The 19,411-nt window shown below is 48.3% G+C and overlaps 1 protein-coding gene across 6 annotated transcripts in view; it reads right to left on the bottom strand.

The window, feature by feature from the left end:
• Positions 1-19,411, bottom strand: part of LOC144732929 (uncharacterized) — a 112,203-nt gene that overhangs the window by 7,838 nt on the left and 84,954 nt on the right. For 5 of the 6 annotated variants that reach the window (XM_078614606.1, XM_078614610.1, XM_078614609.1 and 2 more), the window contains 8 exons: positions 17,088-17,290; positions 16,236-16,395; positions 14,049-14,166; positions 10,400-10,492; positions 8,477-9,946; positions 7,555-7,997; positions 6,913-7,035; positions 765-927 (listed from right to left, as the gene is read on the bottom strand). In XM_078614606.1, coding sequence (XP_078470732.1) covers positions 765-927; positions 6,913-7,035; positions 7,555-7,997; positions 8,477-9,946; positions 10,400-10,492; positions 14,049-14,166; positions 16,236-16,395; positions 17,088-17,290 — 2,773 coding nt within the window. The remainder of the gene's footprint in view (positions 1-764; positions 928-6,912; positions 7,036-7,554; positions 7,998-8,476; positions 9,947-10,399; positions 10,493-14,048; positions 14,167-16,235; positions 16,396-17,087; positions 17,291-19,411) is intronic. The other variant, XM_078614608.1, reaches the window with a different exon arrangement.

Below are 19,411 nucleotides of genomic sequence, written 5' to 3'. Positions count from 1 at the left end.
GCTCTCGCAGATTTTTTCCATTCCTTGGCTGGCACTCAATTATTCTTGCTGATATTTCCTGCCCAGGCCCACGTTTTTATGAATAGTTCGAATTATATTTCGATTTAAAGCTTTCGTGACTGCAGGGATTCATCTTCTTGGTTCTTTCGGTAAAGTCGCGTAGAAGGGAAATAATAAAATAATAAAAATAAAACATAAAATAATTCTCACGACGTTTCGGCCACAACGCAAACAGCCGTCCTCAGATGAAGAACAGGTCTGTCGGAAAGACAGCGTCTGAATGAACACCACCCGGCTTGGAAGCGTATATTTAAGCTGGGTTGGAGGGGGAAGAGCGCCTTGACAAAGGAATTTGCATATCAAGAGGAATTTAGCATATTTATGGGAAATGCAGATATGGGATTAGTCACTACTTGTGGAATGCGTAGGAGGTGGGCGGGGGGTTTCAAAGTCATATTATGCCCGTGCATTATTGAGGATTAGCAGCATCAAAGGGAGGGAGTAGGGTTAGCATTAATAAAGGGAAGGAATGTTAATGTTTTTTGCGACATAGAATTGTAATGTATGACTTACTGTTAGTAGCTCAGCTTATTGGAGAGTATATTTAGTATACTGATGATACTGATGTAGTTTATATTTTAGTTTTTTACATGGTGGTTTAGTTGCTGCAGCTCCATACTATTAACATTCCAAAGAAAAGACCGGGATATATTCTCATTTGGCAAGGGTGACCCGGCTCACCCAAAACAGTGGAGCCTACTCACCGGGGTCGCTGGCTGCCTCTTTGAGCGCAGTGTCATCCGATACGAGGAAGCCGCCCAGGTGCAGCAGCTTGCGGAACGAGCGGTTCGTGATGTCAGCAAGGCCGTCCACGCCGGCAAAGCGCACGCCCGACGACGCTTGTCGCAACTGCAGCAGCCGTGGGATCTGGTGGAGACAGTGATGCGCGGAAATCGCCGGTCAACGCAAGCGACCCTCGTGGGGAAGCGAAAGGAAAAAACATGTAGACTGCGAACAGAGTAGCAAAAAGCCTGAACTGCGATCCGACCAATAAAAACCCTGCCAAAACTCTAAACCGCTGGTTTCCAATCTTAGGTACGACAATCACCGCCTGTGTTGATACAATTACAATAGTCAGTTCTGCTATAACGCTGTGTGTTTTCATAAAGCAAATTGGATACAACGCGATGAATCTATTAGGGAACACATTTTTTATAACACTGTTGTATCTATGCCCTGGTTTCCGTTATTAATATTAAGAATAATCAATAATTTTTTTTTATATATATATCTATTTTTTTTTATTAAATAATGAAAACAACTCACAAGCACACCAGGAATCCATGAAACATGGAGGGCGGTTAAAATGATAAGAATTCGGTCACAGAGAGGTCAGAGACATCCAGATGGACAAAGATCGATGGCCTGACCTCCCAAGACATCTTGAGATGCACGTAGGGGGTGCAGAGCAGAGTAAAGGATAATAATGGTTGCAACTCGCGTTTTCTTAACGTTTTCCTAACCGAAAAGTAGAAACTTAACAAAGAGAATTAACCAACAAACCATAGGTTTTTTAAATTAGTAATTATCTTATATTACTCGTATTCACCGCATACATATTATTTAGAATTACATGTTTCCTATCTACATGACCGTCCTAAAAACTAAAGAGTACGAATTCCAGAAAGCTTAAGTGGAAACATAGTTACACTTAACCTCAGGACATTAAAATATAACTCAGAATAAAACACCAATCTCTGGAGAACTAAACTTGGCAAAGCCCCAAAATAATAATGTGACGAGGATCAGTACGAATATTCATTAAACATAGACGAATGATAACCACGATACTAAGACCGAAGGAACTCATAAAATATAATTCAAGAATAAATGTAACACACAGGACCACATAAATGTATTGCAAACATCTCCTCAGCCACCTTTGTCTTCCAGCGGGGTCTGGCAAGCAAGGAGGGAGCAAAAAGGTCACAGGGGTGAATCGGTGCCTGACCTTCCAAAGACATCTGTTTTTTTCTGTTTGTTTTCTCTCGCAAAGAATGCGCAGAGAGGGGAGTCACGTTTTGAGTTAGGCACGGGCGCACATAGCGAACGAGCAGTCTGGGTCGAGTCGTGCTCGGTCTCGCAACTCGGCTTGCGACGCAGCGTTGCGACAGGGCTCGCAAGAGAGCTGGGGCAGATCGTGCCTCGAGGAGAGATGGGACGACGAGACGTCGTTAAGGTGACAGTCTGAGTGCAGTCTGTCCGAGTCGCGCTCGGCGTTGCGACGGGGCTCGCAAGAGAGCTGGGACAGATCGTGCCTCGAGAAGTGATGGAACGAGGAGGGGTCGTTCGAGTTGCAGAAGTCTGAGTTCAACCTGGGTCGGGGCTGGGTTTCAGCCGTGCTCCGGCTGGCGGAACGTCGTGAGGAAACGAAACACCGATGCCGATAGCAGGTGTCGCTTCTCGCAGAACGAAGTTAAGTGCGAGTGAAGCTGGCAGCTGCACGAACAAGGGAAGCACGGAGCAGAGAGTGACGAGTGACGACAAGCAATCAACCTGTAAAAGGGCGGAGATCGCCAAGCGTCGACCAAGCGAGCAAAGCAGAGAGCGCGAAGCAGTGGAGAAAGCCTGGTCAAACGGCTGTGAGGAAGAGGACAGCGCCATCGAATGCGCCGTGTGTCTAATACACACCCAGATCAACCAGCATCAACCAAAACCGACTCGTCATCCCGCAGTGGAGAAAGAGAGTCAAAGTCTTCCGAACGAGCGCCGCCGTCAGAGCTGCAGAGAGGCGCCATCGCGCCGTCAGCTACCGAGGACCGCCAAGCGCAAGAGCAGCACGACTCGGACGTCACCGGGCGTCACCGAGCGTCGTGCCAACTCGTCATCTAGCAGTAGAGGGAGAGAGAGCGCAAGAGCAGCACGACTCGGACGTCACCGGGCGTCACCGAGCGTCGTGCCAACTCGTCATCTAGCAGTAGAGGGAGAGAAAGCGCAAGAGCAGCACGACTCGGACGTCACCGGGCGTCACCGAGCGTCGTGCCAACTCGTCATCTAGCAGTAGAGGGAGAGAGAGCGCAAGAGCAGCACGACTCGGACGTCACCGGGCGTCACCGAGTGTCGTGCCAACTCGTCATCTAGCAGTAGAGGGAGAGAGAGCGCAAGAGCAGCATGACTCGGACGTCACCGGGCGTCACCGAGCGTCGTGCCAACTCGTCATCTAGCAGTAGAGGGAGAGAGAGCGCAAGAGCAGCACGACTCGGACGTCACCGGGCGTCACCGAGCGTCGTGCCAACTCGTCGTCCAGCAGTGGAGAGAGAGAGAGCGCACAAGCAGAGACACGCCGAGCGAGGGAGCAGCAGGGGCTCGCGGCGGCCACGCCCAACCCAGAGAAAACTTCTGGCCGCTGTTTGTATCCTCCCACACCACACAAGCTAACGACACAACTCCCGGCTCCAAGAATTAATTAATATTACAAGGGGACAACGCACACACAGCACGCACACGAATAAGACTTAAAAAAAAATTGTCTTTGCGTTTCAAAAAGGGTTGCCATTTCGAGGTGGTGCGTTCAATATCAACTGATCGTGCAAAGCAGTTGCTGCCGTCGAGTTACATGAATAAGAAATGTTTTAGTCATTCATTTTCGTTAACTGCATAATCACGCCAATGAAGAAGTATTTTTAGTCATTCATTTTCGTTAATCGCATAATCTTGCCCATGAATTTATTGACGTATACTTGCTTTCGGATAAGAGTGTCATGTGCTTGTTTAGAATAAAATTGCTTAACACCAACTGTTCGAGTGCTTCTTTCCAAGTCCATGCAAAACTATCTTATTCTTGATAACTGTATCCTGTGATGAGATGTGAAAATGGAGACCTAAAATAACATAAACACACTAAGATAATCGGTAAACGTTTAATCGATGATAATCGTGTTATCCTGATTGATATAACAATGGATAAACGAAGCTAAGCTAAATTATCACAACTGCACACATTAACATAATCGCAAGCATCCGCATAAATTACTACGATTATCTCTGCGATTATCATAATTTATGCATATAATTACACACAATATCATAATTTATGCATGTTAATACACATATTAACATAATTAATGCGATTTGCGCATTTTTCGGAAAATTATTAATTTTTATTATTTTTATCAAAATTTCATAACCCAACACATACAACAACACCGATGCGGAGTGGATATAAGGTGATTGAGTGAACAGAACTACATCGCATTAGTAGGAATAAGCGGTTGTGCAGTTGCCACGGCATAGCATTATCACACAAGGTGTGATGCTGCTGGATGCTTCGAGATGCTACCCATGCGCCTCAAGTCTTTGTTCAGCCTGCATACACATCTAACGTGTTATCGCGTACTGTGCTTTACCCTAAATTATATATTTATAACGTCATTTTTCTGTAACCCGGTGTTCTTCAGGAACGCAACTACCGCGTTATACAAGAGACTGTACTGCATATACAGTAAACTATTCTATTTATCAGGTGAAGCCCATTCAGCTATTAGCTCTTTTTCAGAGGTGACCTGGTCACACACAATAGCTTGTCGCAGTGGCTTAATATCACATGTGGAAATTTAGAGTAGCAGCCAAAACTAAAGGACCCGGAGAAAAGTTTACTTGACCATCACTGGGAGAGAGAATACGTGAATTCCCAAATATACAACAGGCATTGTCAGGGTCTGGGATCGAACCCATGCCTCCTACATACCATAATCCTTTACCAGTCCACTGCTGCATGAATGCCATGCCCACCCCGTGATGGGTCACAAAAGGCTGTGTGACCATACTTCATCATGCTGGTCAGTGCGGGTCAGTAAATGGTGGTGGGGGGGCAGAACAGGACCACAACCAGGAATTGAACTCGGAAAACTGAAATAACTAGGTTAATAGCACAGTATGCTAACCACTACACTCACTGCTCCCCACAAGTGATTAGAGAAGCACATATGCCATGCCGGGAAATTAAAGATAGGTTCCAAAGTTCAAAGCAAAGTGCTAACCACTGTGCACTACTCCACCTCTGTCTGACAGCCTCAAGATAATTATATTTTTGTTTTCCTGTTGTTGCACAGGCGCACTTCAATTGTCATTAACTATTTTGAAGCTTTGCAAGACCACGACTGATGCCAGCTATTGTCAGGATAGCTGGGTTAATAGCGCACACACACACATTGAACATTACTCCATTTCACACTGATACACCCTCAGTTTCACCATTAAAGACCAAGATCCCCCGTATAGCCTGTCAAGACTGTTGGGGCAAGCACTGTTCGCGAGCACCTGTGAAGACCGGCACGGAACACGAGGAGGTGGGTGGCCAACTGTCTTCATTTGTGGTGGCAAGTTTAACGACATATTGAAATTTACGCGATCTAACCCAAAACACCTATATTATGGATATTAATCGCAAACGCCTACGTGTTAAACTGCTTTTATCTCCCTAGTGCTGTTATTTACACACGGCACCAGGTACTCATTGAGGCTGAGTGGACCTAGGGGAAACCCATGATCATTTCAGATAATCATCACTGGTGTTAGTTCGTAGTGCAGCGCGCACTCCCTACCATAACACACCCTCACATAGACACTGACACTAATGGTAGGTTTTTACCCTTTTAACTGGTACAAAACTAACACCTTTATTCAAGGCATCATGTTTGCAATGACCACAACACAAGTAGTCAATAAAGCAAACAAAAAGAAGCAACTCTGATAAGGATAATAATATGCACTGTCATTGAAGTTGATTGGCCCACACCCGAGACGGCTTTCTTTAGAGCCTAGTCCCCATTGGTGTAGGGCCAGATGACACCAGAAGGCGTACAACTCAAAAACAGTGCAATATCAGAGTATTGAGAGTTCGGGGTAAACATTTACACTATGAGATCTCTTACCAGTGGCAAAATATAATGGTAGGTTTTTACCCTTTTAACTGGTACAAAACTGACACCTTTATTCAAGGCATCATGTTTGCAATGACCACAACACAAGTAGTCAATAAAGCAAACAAAAAGAAGCAACTCTGATAAGGAGTTGCTTCTTTTTGTTTGCTTTATTGACTACTTGTGTTGTGGTCATTGCAAACATGATGCCTTGAATAAAGGTGTCAGTTTTGTACCAGTTAAAAGGGTAAAAACCTACCATTATATTTTGCCACTGGTAAAAGAGATCTCATAGTGTAAATGTTTACCCCGAACTCTCAATACTCTGATATTGCACTGTTTTTGAGTTGTACGCCTTCTGGTGTCATCTGGCCCTACACCAATGGGGACTAGGCTCTAAAGAAAGCCGTCTCGGGTGTGGGCCAATCAACTTCAATGACAGTGCATATTATTATCCTTATCAGAGTTGCTTCTTTTTGTTTGCTTTATTGACTACTTGTGTTGTGGTCATTGCAAACATGATGCCTTGAATAAAGGTGTCAGTTTTGTACCAGTTAAAAGGGTAAAAACCTACCATTATATTTTGCCACTGGTAAAAGAGATCTCATAGTGACACTGACACTCTTACACACTGATACACCCGAACATACTCAAACCATTGAAGACCTTCACACCCACACACACATGAACAAAGCGAGTAAATACCGCAATGCGCGAGTCACTGCACCCACCGCGTGCTTTCAGCTGCACTTCTGCGGCCGTCTAGAACCTTCTTCCTTCCGATGTTAGGCCACTGGAGCTATGCACTTTTAAATCTAGATGGAAAACTAATTTCTTTATAAATGCTTGTTTTTAGTTTGTTGTCCTTCCCCCTGCACCTCTGGGGGTTACAATTATTCTCAGAATACTCCCAAAGTTAACAAATACTCAGGGTGGAAATATTGACCATTGACACAGGGACTCTCTGTATGGCCCGTCCACCCCGTTTTACCGTGTGCAGGATGCTTCCGATGTCCTTATTTCTAATCACGACCAGCGCTCGTTTGCTACTAGTCTCGTATTCGGCCAGTCGCCCGTCTTGGATCTCCTCCCAGTTCTGCAGCCGCAGGTATTCCTAATGGGAACGAAGCACAGCGGGAGAGGTGAGTTGAGCGAGGCGAAGGATTAAAAGAATGACGCTGTTTTATCGACAATTGTTTAGGGAATCAATTATCGACTCCCAAAGTCAGGGGAGCCGACAATCAAATCTGGTCCAATTTTAGTGTCGATCAAACCAGCTGGCATGCAGGAACATTCAAACCTCACAGGGTGCTCAAATGCGAATAGTCACGTGATGACCCATTACATACTATGTAAAAAAACACAGCCTCCTTGCAGTGACCAGCGTGTTATGTTGAATGAATGGGGTACGGGTCCAGGGCTGGTTGCACCATCACTCGTCGCTGATGTTAACTGACGCCGAAAATTCAAAAAACAGTGCCAGCTGGTGAAGTTTGGTAAAACTGATAATGAAATGGTGTTATGATTTCCCATTCATTTATCATGAACGATCAAACAATCATAATGGCCACCCTGTACCCACAACGTGCCACCTGCTCACCCCACACCACCCCACACCACCCCACTCGCTCACCCTAATTGGCTCCAGCTCAGGATCGGCAGGAGAGCCATGCACGTAGAAGGCGTCTCGCTGGTCCACCAAGCCTGGCACTGCTTGCGTTGCGCTCGGTTGCCCGGCCACTGCTGCCGCCGGGCCCAAACTCAAGTCCGCTGACACAACCTCCGGCTGGAGTGTGCTCGGAAGAGAGCCGGCGCCGATACCGACGGGCACAACTTGGCAGGCAGTGATATAATCCGGCCGGGCGGTACTGACGAGTTGAGGCGAGGGCTGTTCAGTGTGTGGAAAGCGCAGGCAGGTGGTCTCTGGCGGAACGCCGCCGATGGGGTGTGGCGCCGGTAGCTCCACAGAGGACGGATACCAACCCAGACGCCCGCTTGTGTCTGGCTGAGAACAGATCCCGGCTGCCCAAGGGAGGTCGGTCTTGCTGGGCTTGGCAATGTGGTGAGCGTGAACGACTATTGGAGGGCGTGTGTGGTGACAGAAAAAAAACCAAACACAACACGAGTGTTATCTTCCTGCTGCCAAGGAAGGGTGGAGTGGTGGCGCAGTGGTGAGCGCACTGAGCTACGAACTTGGTAACCTGTTCGATTTGCGGCCATGGCTAACATCAGTGTCGAGAGAAATCTCAGAAGGTCCTGGGCCTCCCCTTCGCTTTACAAATCTGCTCCGAGTGGTGTGGGGTAGTGAAAAAAACGGGGTAAGGGGTGGCCCGGATAATGCAAAACCGATACATAAATAATGCTAAACATTTATGTCTTATATATGTAGAATGAAGGCCAAGACATAGATTGTCCGAAGTTTGTATTGCTTCTTAAAATAATCGGTCAACTTGCCGACATCAAGTGGGCACTGAGCCGCTGACCTTCAATAAAGTGAGGAGCGGCTAATAATTAAACCCGTGCACACGCGAAGATATTTCATTTATTTGCCTGACCTGAACTGCTTGCCAGAGTCGCATCGCATCGCTGCTCCACCAAGTCACCCCATCCTCCTCCTTTGACCTCCGACCCTGTCACCCTCACGTCCGCCTCGTCCTCACACCCCTCCGAGTCTTCATCCAGGTCCATGCTCACCGGGCTTCCCGGCCACATCACGGACTCAACAGTCGGTGACCACGCCGCCACCGACGCATCCCCATCTTCTCTCCTGGAAGAGCCGGCTTGGAAATCCTGAACGTCAACCGCCATCGTCACCACTTCCGCCTCTTGCCGGATACCACAATCCCGACGGCGATCGCACCTGTCGAAGTACGAGTCATCGAGCGACACCCTCTCGTACGACCGCACAGCGGCCGTCGTCGACGTCCTGTGGTTTGACTCCTCCTCCTCATCTTCTTCATCTTGCTCATCACCAGCAGATGCGTGCAGCCAGTTATGCTTCTGCACACGCTTCAGGTAGCTGCAGATCTTGCTGGCGAGCGACCCCGACTTGAGCTGCTCCCGCATTTGGTAGATCAAGGTGTCGGCGTCGGTGCCGACTCCATCTGCCGGCGGCACGTGCACCGCCTGCCGACCCCCGGCTGGCAACCGCAGATCCCAGCCCGCCGAGCGGCACACGCCATCCATCTCCCGCGCGAGCATGGTGGCACAGTCGTCGGCGACCTCGTCCACAGGATGCAGCTTCTTGAAGCGCCGCGACTGCCCGAGTCGACTCTTGACCTCCCCAGGGCGACACTGCTGCTGCTGCCACCACCTGTCCAGCTGGTCCAGCGGTGGTATCGACGGCTCTGCCACGCCGGCGATCTCATCCATCGAGCGTACGAGGGACAACACCGGCTCCTCAAGTTCAATCCAGCCACAAAACGGGCCGCGTGGTAAAATCGGATGCCCGGGAGCAGACTTCAACAGCGATGGAAAACGCGGGAAAAAGTCGGCACAGTCATCGGAATCAGAGGTGGACGCCGAAGACACGCTTGATTTCGTGACAGAGGACTTGACGTGTTTGACCCATTTTCCGAGCAGCCGCTTGCTGTGTACGTTACCGTCCGGGTTATCATCCAAGCCCTCGCTCTCATTGGAGTGACCATCACCAACACCACCACGGGTGTCACCATTGACACCGCTATCAACGCCGCCACTCCACAAATTGCTGACCATCTGCCTCATGGAGGCGAAGACATCTTGAGTTTGCGGCGCGGGGAGGTCAGCGAGGTTGGCGGTTGGGGTTCCATCGGAGGCCAGTAGGAAACTGGGGGCGTCGGGTTTACAGGGCAACGACAGATCCCCCTCTGCATTGTGGGGGAAATGCGGCCCCCCACTCGGCAGGGCTGCGAGCCCCCCACGACCGTCACCGCTGCACCTCCTCCTCTCCTCCTCCTCGAGCAGTGGAATCTCACGCGGGAAATCAGCGCAAGCAACCGGGCCGTCATCAAATGCCATCTCCCCTGTGCCTGGAAAACAAATAACTGCCGAGTAGAGAAAGTCTGGACTGTGACCAAGCTTGAAAGACCGTGCAAAAGTGTTACATCTACACTCGCCATCTACTAAAATTATCCTTGCAGGGCTGTTTAATATCGAGCCTACATTCTCTATTAATTTCCGGTTTACACGAATGATATAAACATATACCGTTGGTAGAATTGGCATTGGCACCATTCCTACGGCGCAACGCTATGACCAATGTGCTGCGTGTCACAGACGGGTATAGTCTGCCAGAAGAGGTTAACATCGCTATGTGATTTAACCCAATGAAGTAATTTCAACCATTTGATGGACATTTTATAATTTGGCAACTCTGTTAAGGGCGTGGTTGGCATCGTGTGCAGCCACCTTTGTCTCCCCCAGTGCCGATGTTTTTCACTCCACACCACATACTAGATTTAAGGCCGAGCTGACCAAGGCTACACATGCACACTCACCGTGATCAGGGAGCCTGGTGGAGGCGTTGCAGTGAGAATAGCGTGGGTCACATTCGTTGACGTAGTTCTCAGGCAGAGAGTTCTTCCTCAGCCCTGAAAAACACAAACAAGTAATTTAACAACCATGCACATGTGTTGATTCTGTCACGCTCTCCAATATGGGTTTGTCCCTTCATAGTCCTTGAAGCTCACTGCCGGCCAAAGTCAGGCCTCCCCTCTCGTTCTCTTGTTTTCCTCGCCCGGGTCCTCAAGCCTCCTTTGGCAAAGGAATCGGGGCAAGACCTGGGTTTTCCCCAAAGTCACTCTTAACCGTAATTTACACATGACATCACACTTTGGTCTAAGAGGCCCTTTAAATTAAAGGCGAGCCCGGTATTCACACGATCCCGTCAAGACACTGGAAGCTAAACAAGCTTAAAAGAGCCTGGAAAGTGGTGGGATAGGTGGCCACACTGCGCAAAAGATGTTGCGTGTAAGTACGTTTGGAGGGCAGTGCAGCAAAATCAATTGCGGGTGAATGCTGCTCAAGGTGGACACTGGTAGCATTACTTGCCACCCCAGGTGGTACCTGTTTGTATCTATACCCCCTTTTTATTTTTTTTTTATTTTTTTTATTAAGAATTATTCTGCTAACATATATAATTAATTTTTAATAGACACGGGGCAACTTGGGAGCGAACAAAGACGGACAAAAACCCGTTCCCCCATTTCCACAGATGAGCGCACACCTCGCCTCAAAGGCCAGAAAGCATGAAAGAGGGCAATAAAACGTCATAAAAACTCCCCTAATTTCACACAAGAGGAACAAGGGAGGGGGGAATTGCAAGCGGGGGTTAGGATGACATCCACTCTTTAAAAAGCCCTTTGACAAATACAAAACCAGGCCACAAAATATATATATATAATTATATTCTTAACAAAGAAAATAACATTGACAACAAGAAGCACAGACGGGTTTTGAACCATGTTAGATAAACAAAGTTACCAACTTAGCCATGAAGATTAAACAAACATTATCTATCCTCACTCCAATTGGAAACCAGACTACAGTCTGCACCAGGGTCGCGATTCATCATTTGTTAATTAAATACTGACATTATTTACCTTTAAATAATTTCTACGCGGCCGGGCCGAAGCATCAAAGGATAATTATGGCAGTCAGGGTCGCTCAAAAAACATAAAACAAATTCCCTAGCCCGGGATATCAGTAAATAATAACAAGAAGTCAAATAATAAGTACGAAATTAAAATGGATCTCCTAGGAGAGTAAGGGCGGAGAAGTCTCTCATAATTAACCAACACGCAACACTCCTTGGGAAGCGAGCAGCTCACAGCCGTCTTTGTCTTCCCGAAAGGATCTCCACACCCACACACAAGCCAGGAAATGACCCCAATAAAGGTCGGAACAATGGCTCAGAAAGGAAATTAACACATGCCTCCGAAGATAAATAAATAAACATACGCGCAGGGTGCTCCCATCACGGAGCACAGCCGTCTTTGTCTCCCCGCAGCACGGACAGCAGGATTTGCACACGCGAGCAAATAACATTTCCCATGGGGAGATCGGGCCACGATGAAATACCGTGAACACGGTTACGGCATACCTTGGGTCGCTTGCAATCAAATCACAATGGAACTAAGCAGCAAATAAGTCGCGTTTCAACGCCCAGAGCGAGGGAGGGGATCAAAAGCTCGCTTAACGCGTAGGTTTTCGCGACAAATATTATTCATAATCAAAAACATGGATTAGGATTTTTATAACTCGGTGCGAATGCGAATCGTCGGTCTGGTTAATGGATAACTTAGGTGGCGCCGTCGCGAGATAGCCCACCCCTCCTTCCAGAATGATTACACAGCTGTGTCTTCAAAGCTAATAAACATACGGACGGACACGCACACGACACACACGGACGAAACGCACACGAACAAAGACATTTTTATGACACGGCCTTTGAACTCGGGAAAACTGAGTAGATTTTCCCGATATAAGCCGAGAAAAAATCCATTCAACTCAGATCTTCAGGGCTCCGGCCCACCAGCTCGTCTCCGGGCTACGGCCCCCCATCTCGTCTCTGGGGCTTCGGCCCCCACCAGAGATCTCCAGGGCCCCCCCCTCTCATCTCAACGCTGACAACGAGGAAGCTCTTCCGTCATCCGAAATGACGATGTTCGCGGGGTAGCGACGTGCAACGAAAGCTGAGGTCTGCACCACCTAAGAAGAATCGCTACCCTGAGTCGCCGAGCTGCGAGTGAAGCTGACGGAGATTCCAGCTATCACTCTCGAGCAAACAAAGACACCCAACGTCCACCCAACAACGAACGAAGCATCGTTCATCGCCAGAGTGACGACCAGCGAACCACCTGTAGAGAGGGCGGAGATCACCAAGCGTCGACCAAGCAGAGCTGCAGAGAGCACGAAGCAGTGGAGAAAGCCTGATCGAACGGCTGTGAGGAGGAGGACAGCGCCAACGCATGCGCCGCGTGTTCAATACGCACACCCAGATCAACCAGCATCAACGAAAGCCGACTCGTCATCCCGCAGTGGAGAAAGAGAGTCAAAGCCTTCCGAACGAGCGCCGCCGCCAGCTACCGAGGACCGCCAAGCGCCGTCGCTCACCTCCCTGCGGAGAAAGTCGCGTCTGCAACCCGCACGGGCTGTGAGGAAATCTCTGAACAGGGTCGTATCACTTCCCCACACACAGACTCAAGGAAGCACACAGTGAATATCGTGTCAAACCTGTTTCTTTGCCATAGAGTCTCGCCGAAGAATTAATTAAAACAGAGCCAGATTCGCTCTCCCACCAACACACACGCCCTCACCCACCATTGTCTCAAACATTCCGTTAACAGATATAATCTTGCCAACGAATCGATTGAAGTATGCTTCGCTTTCGGGGTACAATAAGTGCTTTTATTGCCGCCATATGAATATTGTGTCATGATTGTTTTCAAACTCGGCCAGTCGCCGATTGTGATCGATACATGGGGGAACTAATGAGATGCCTGGTGGAAAGGTAGAGGTTACGATTGTTAGAAGAGTGTTAGCCTTCAGTTTAGTTAATTGCATAATCTCGCCAATGAATAAGTGTTTTAGTCATCCATTTTCGTTAATTGCATAATCTTGCTCATGAATTTATTGACGCATGTTTGACTTGCATGCTAGAGGTTACATGTTTGTTAGAATAAAATTGTTATCACAGAAGCATATCGAGTGTTCCTTCCAAGTCCATGCAAACTGTCTTATTCCTAAGAACTGTAGCCTGTGATGAGAAATTAATTTGGAGACCTAACATAACATAAACACTAAGATAATCAGTAAATGTTAATCAATGATAATCGTGTTATCCTGATTGATACAACTCTGGATAAACGAAACTAAGCCTAATTATCATAACTGCTCACATTAACATAATCACAAGCATCCGCATAAATTACTACAATTATCTCCGTGATTATCATAATTTATGCATATAATTACACACACTATCATAATTTATGCATATAATTACATACATTAACATAATTAATGCGATTTGCGCATTTTTCGTAAATTATTAAAAAAAATTATTTTTTATCAAAATTTCATAATTCCAACATACACAACATACCGACCAACCGCCGTGCTTTGGCCCACGGACTAAAGGCTAACCTGTGAGAGTCACGAGCTTCCAGCCCGGGCTGCTAGCCGGCAGGTCGTCCACGGGTTCGTGGGTCGCCGGGAAGCCCATGGCAGCGGAGTATTGCTTGTTGTTGAAATTGCAAGTGATCTGAGAAATCGAGCACGTGTGCACACACATGGGGGACACACATACACATGAGCGGTGGTTGTTACAAAATAGAGACTTGAGACTTGTTTTCTTTCACTCCTGTTTTTACAAGTAGGCACAATCCAAATCTCTCACATCCACACAGGCAAAATTAAAAGTGCGGCTCTGAAATTACTTTCTCATGCCAATGTTGGTGGAAGGGCCTCCACTAGAGGGAGTTTTAGACAGTTCCTCCAGAGGGTATCTTGGTCTACTCTTCCAAGCTGACCACAGATGCCTTAGAAGAGGTGGGAGTACCCACATTTAACACCACCACACAAGAGCTACTGATCCGACTGCGGTGAACCACTTTGCATTGCTGGGTAGACATTTGCTAATTTGGGTGGGGGATTTAATACATCTGCACCATTGTTTCAAATGCCACATAGGCAGATGGAATCCAGCCGTCAAACCTCCAGTTGGCAATTCCAGTGTGCCAACCCCACTGCAGCATCCCCAACCACATCCATTAACAAATTGAGATGCATGTTGGACTGGCCACAGAGGCCCAAGCAGTGATGGATGTGACTGCAGTGCGCTAACATTAGAAACACGATTTAAAGCTTTCGTGACTGCAGGGATTCATCTTCTTGGTTCTTTCGGTAAAGTCACGTAGAAGGAAAATAATAAAATAATAAAAATAAAACTTAATAAAATAATTCTCACGACGTTTCGGCCACAACGCAAGCAGCCGTCTTCAGGTGGAGAACAGGTCTGTCAAGTAGACAGAGTCTGAATGGCACGCCCCAGGCTTGGAGCGACTATTTATGCTGGGATGGAGGGGTGAAGAGCGCTTTGACAAAATAATTTGCATATCAAGAGGAATTTAGCATATTTATGGGAAATGCAGATATGCGATTAGTAATACTTGTGAAATGCGTAGGAGGTTTGGCGAGGGGTTTAAAGTCATTATGCCCATGCATTATGCAGGATTAGCATTATCAAAGGGAGGAAGTAAGGTTAGAATTAATAAAGGGAAGGAATGTTAATAATATGGCGCCGCAGCAACTAATATGCTTATTGACTATACATTGTCATTTTACACTATGTTTTATTCTACCCACTCAACTGTATACCACACTGCTATATATTCACTATAAAATTACGATACTATATATTACCTTATACATTGTATTAAACATTACACTTTAATACTATTTATTATTATATAATATGCTATACACTATACCATTAACCGTCGCGTGAAAGGTACTAAGAGGAAGCAACAAAATATGTCAGAGTGGTGGTAGGAAGCTTGCAGCGGAGCAAAGAATCCATTCCCTGCGGAGTGCATATCAAGAGGAATTTAGCAGTGTGGTATACAGTTGAGTGGGTAGAATAAAACAGTGTAATATGACAATGTATAGTCAATAAGCATATTAGTTGCTGCGGCGCCATATTATTAACATTCCTTCCCTTTATTAATTCTAACCTTACTCCCTCCCTTTGATACTGCTAATCCTGCATAATGCATGGGCATAATGACTTTAAACCCCTCGCCAAACCTCCTACGCATTTCACAAGTAGTACTAATCGCATATCTGCATTTCCCATAAATATGCTAAATTCCTCTTGATATGCAAATTATTTTTGTCAAAGCGCTCTTCGCCCCTCCATCCCAGCATAAATAGTCGCTCCAAGCCTGGGGCGTGCCATTCAGATTCTGTCTACTTGACAGACCTGTTCTCCACCTGAAGACGGCTGCTTGCGTTGTGGCCGAAACGTCGTGAGAATTATTTTATTATTTTCCTTCTACATGACTTTACCGAAAGAACCAAGAAGATTAGAAACACGGTGTTGACGGGTCTAAAATGTTCCACCCCTCCCCCTTCTGGTACCTGACTCATGCGGCTAAGATGCTTGCCGTGATGGATAAGTATAGTTCGGTAGGCTTCGTATAGCTGCAGGCCCGAACACAGTCAGGTCGAAGGCCGAATACTAGAACTTCCCCATGCCTGTCCTATACCCTCACCACACCATCACCACCACTTCCCTCACTAACAACACACTTCCCGCCACCGCCTGCCTACCATGTCTCGGTCGATGGTCTTCCTGTAGGCGAGGCCCATGTCCTTCCATTGTTCCTTGGTGGCGGAGTCCTGGGGATCATTGCATCCGTGCAGAACTTCCCGAGCGAGCAGCATCTTCCAGGTGTCCATCAGCTCATTCTCCAGCAATGGTTTATAAGGCCTGGGAAGACAGGGTTGGAGTGTACTAATGATTGATAATAGAGCACTCAAATATTTGCCCCAATCAGTCCCACAGCGGCAGTCAGTCACCTCCTCGCTCTTCTATCGCCACGACCATGGTTACTGTTCCCATGAAATTCACTCAACCAATCCAGAGGACTCGGGTCTACCAGACTGTGGTCAACCACCACATTGCTGAAACTTCCCTCGCACTGCTTCACTTTGGAATTTTCTCCCATCGTCTCTTTTCCCAAGCGCATACAACAGTGTTATTTTTTGTTATTTTCTTTTAACCTATCTACATGACTTTACCGACAAACCCAAGAATAAAACTGGGAACAATTCAAGAAAAAACATTCCCTTTCATCCATTGTACTCTCGGCAGTGCCGTTTGTTACGAGCTGCCCGGCGTTATGGGCCTTTAGGGCTGTGCTGAGCAAACGTGTGAATAAAACAATCAGATCGCCCATCTCTAATACAATTCTAATAGTTACCAACACCATCACCACTGCACCATGCCTACCATCTCCACTACTACCGTCACCACCACCACCAACGCCGCTGTCACCAATACCGCCACTGCCTTCATCGCCTTCATAACAACCACCATTGCTACCGTCACCACCACCCACAGCTACCGAAAATACTGCCGCCGCCACCTTCACCACCACCGCCGCCACCACCACCACGTACCCGTATACTGCTCGTAGCACACACAGCTCCAACGAGTCCTGTGTGTGTGGCCAGTCGCCACCGAAATCGTAGCATCCATCCCAGCTGATCACGCGGCTCTCCTCCAACGTGCTCTGATACGCTCCCCTTACGAGGCCGTTGTGGTCAAAGAAAGCTTTCTCTGCCAAGCCGAGGACTCCGTCCACATCTATGTTGTCCTTGTTCTGTGAGGGGTGAGTGGGTAAAGGAAATATCAAGTCAACGTCACGGCTTACAGCCCCCCACTAACACGCGGTGCATGCACGGAACTCTGTGAACGCTCCGAATGGATTCTTCGTCTCATGGCGTGATGCAGACAGGACAAGTCTTGATGAGCATTGCTTAAAAAGACGTTGATTTAAGCGTAAATAAAGCGGTAAACATGAACGTTTAACACGTAGGCTTTCGTCACCAATATTACCCATAAGAGAGGATTTTTTGGGTGAAATCGTGTAAATATAAATGCCTTGTTAAACCCGCCACCACCCGACACAGCCAATGAATTGGCGGGTGGTGGCGGGTTTTAACGATACTGCCTCTCGTCCGCGAGTATGTAGCGGCAGGGGGCGACTGGACGGCGTTTCAACGCCGCTTCAAAGCGGCCTGCACTTTGGTCGGGTGGTCGGAAGAGGCTGTGCCCTGTACGACGACTCCTTGGGAGCATTTGAAGCCATCCTGGAGGTGGATCGAGCAACTCTGCCTCGGGCATGCGCTCAAATGGCCGCAATTTTCGACCCACCATCCAATGCCTGCTCTAGGTTTGTGCTGCGGAGGCGGGGGGAGGCCGAGACACCTCTCGCCTTCCGCAGCACGCTGCTGGCCTTGGGCCACACAGCTTATCCGCGCATGGAACAGACGGCGCTCGATTCTCTGGCGCTGGAAAGGTTGCTGTTACTCTCCCCATCACGGAGGAAGGTGACCTGTCATCCCTGAAGGTGGCCTACTGCATCCAGGCACACGTCAACCTGCAGTGGTGGCCCGGGGGGGCTGCTTGCGCAGGGGTGCCGGAGGATCCGGAGGAGCCTGCGCCGCGGGAACCGGAACGGGTCTGCGCTTCTTTCATCCGGAGCCCACGCGAGAGAGGAGTCAAGGGGCGACGACAGCAGGAGCGGGAGTGCCGAGAGGGACCCCTTCCAGCAAGTGCGGCCAGCTGGGCCACATCGTCAGGGAATGCCGCAACAGCGCTGGTTCGCCCACCTCACCTTCGACGTCCTTCGCTCCGCTGACATCCCCTTCCCCGTCCTCGCAGGCAAATCGCGACGCATCAGACACTCGGCCACAAATGTCACCACACACATCTCGGTTGTTGAGCGCATCCGGTTCGCACTTCGCCATCCCTCATCTTGTCGCGGCGTGTGAGCAACGGACTCCGGCGTCGGATGGGTGGCAGCGTTGCGTAAAGCAGTGGGGTGCATTGGCGCACCGTGTCAGGGTTGCTGCGGCAAGGGGTCATCCGCGGTGGTTGGCTTTATTCAGGGGGAAGAGTGTCCGCGTTGAAAACATTGAGTTGACAGGGCGGGTGTGGGTCTCCAAGACATTGACTGTGCCCTGTCTTTTGGGTACCGAATTTTTCGGGAGAATGCCCCTTAAGATCCTTGCCGATCAAGGCTGTATTGAATTGCCGTTGGGAAATCGGTTGGCCTTTTTTAAGTCTACGACTCGGTTAGCAAGGGCTAACGCTACAGTCCAAGACCTGGCGAGGGAAACTGTTATGGCTCTGCCAGGTGCAGATGTTGGTGCCTTTACGATTGCGGAAGCATCTGGATTTGACAGATTTCGAAGGGGTCCTTTTAACCCCCTCTAATACAGCGACTTGTGTTGGTGGGTGCTCAGACCATAGTGACTAGGAGCCCTTTTTGCAAGTGCTAAATGTGGGGCTGGGGGCTTTTGTGCTCCAAGCCGGTACAGTTTTTGCCCATGCAACGGCCGCGCGCTGTGAAAAGGCCTACACGGAGGCTGCAGAGGTCGTTGGCGCGGTGGAGCGGGGAAGAGAGTCGGACGGGGCTTGGATGGACATTGTGCGGGGAAAATTTGGGTTTGTCTGGGGAACAGCGGGGGCAAATTTGATATAGGCCGCACTTCGCTATTGCAACATCACATAGATACGGGTCACGCAGCTCCGATAAGGCAGAATTCGTACAGGCTCCGTCCCAGGGAGAAGGACCATGTTCGCCAGGCAGTTGACGAGATGTTGGCTGCGGACATTATTTCCCCCCTCTACCAGACTGTGGGGGGCTCCCATTGTTTTGGTAATAAAACGGGATGGGAGTCTGTGCTTTTGCGTTGACTTCCGCAAACTAAACTAA

Source organism: Lampetra planeri, chromosome 44 (assembly GCF_965212315.1).
Source record: "Lampetra planeri chromosome 44, kcLamPlan1.2.h2, whole genome shotgun sequence".
Taxonomy (NCBI): Eukaryota; Metazoa; Chordata; class Hyperoartia; order Petromyzontiformes; family Petromyzontidae; genus Lampetra; species Lampetra planeri.
This window is presented reverse-complemented; position numbering and strand designations above follow the sequence as displayed.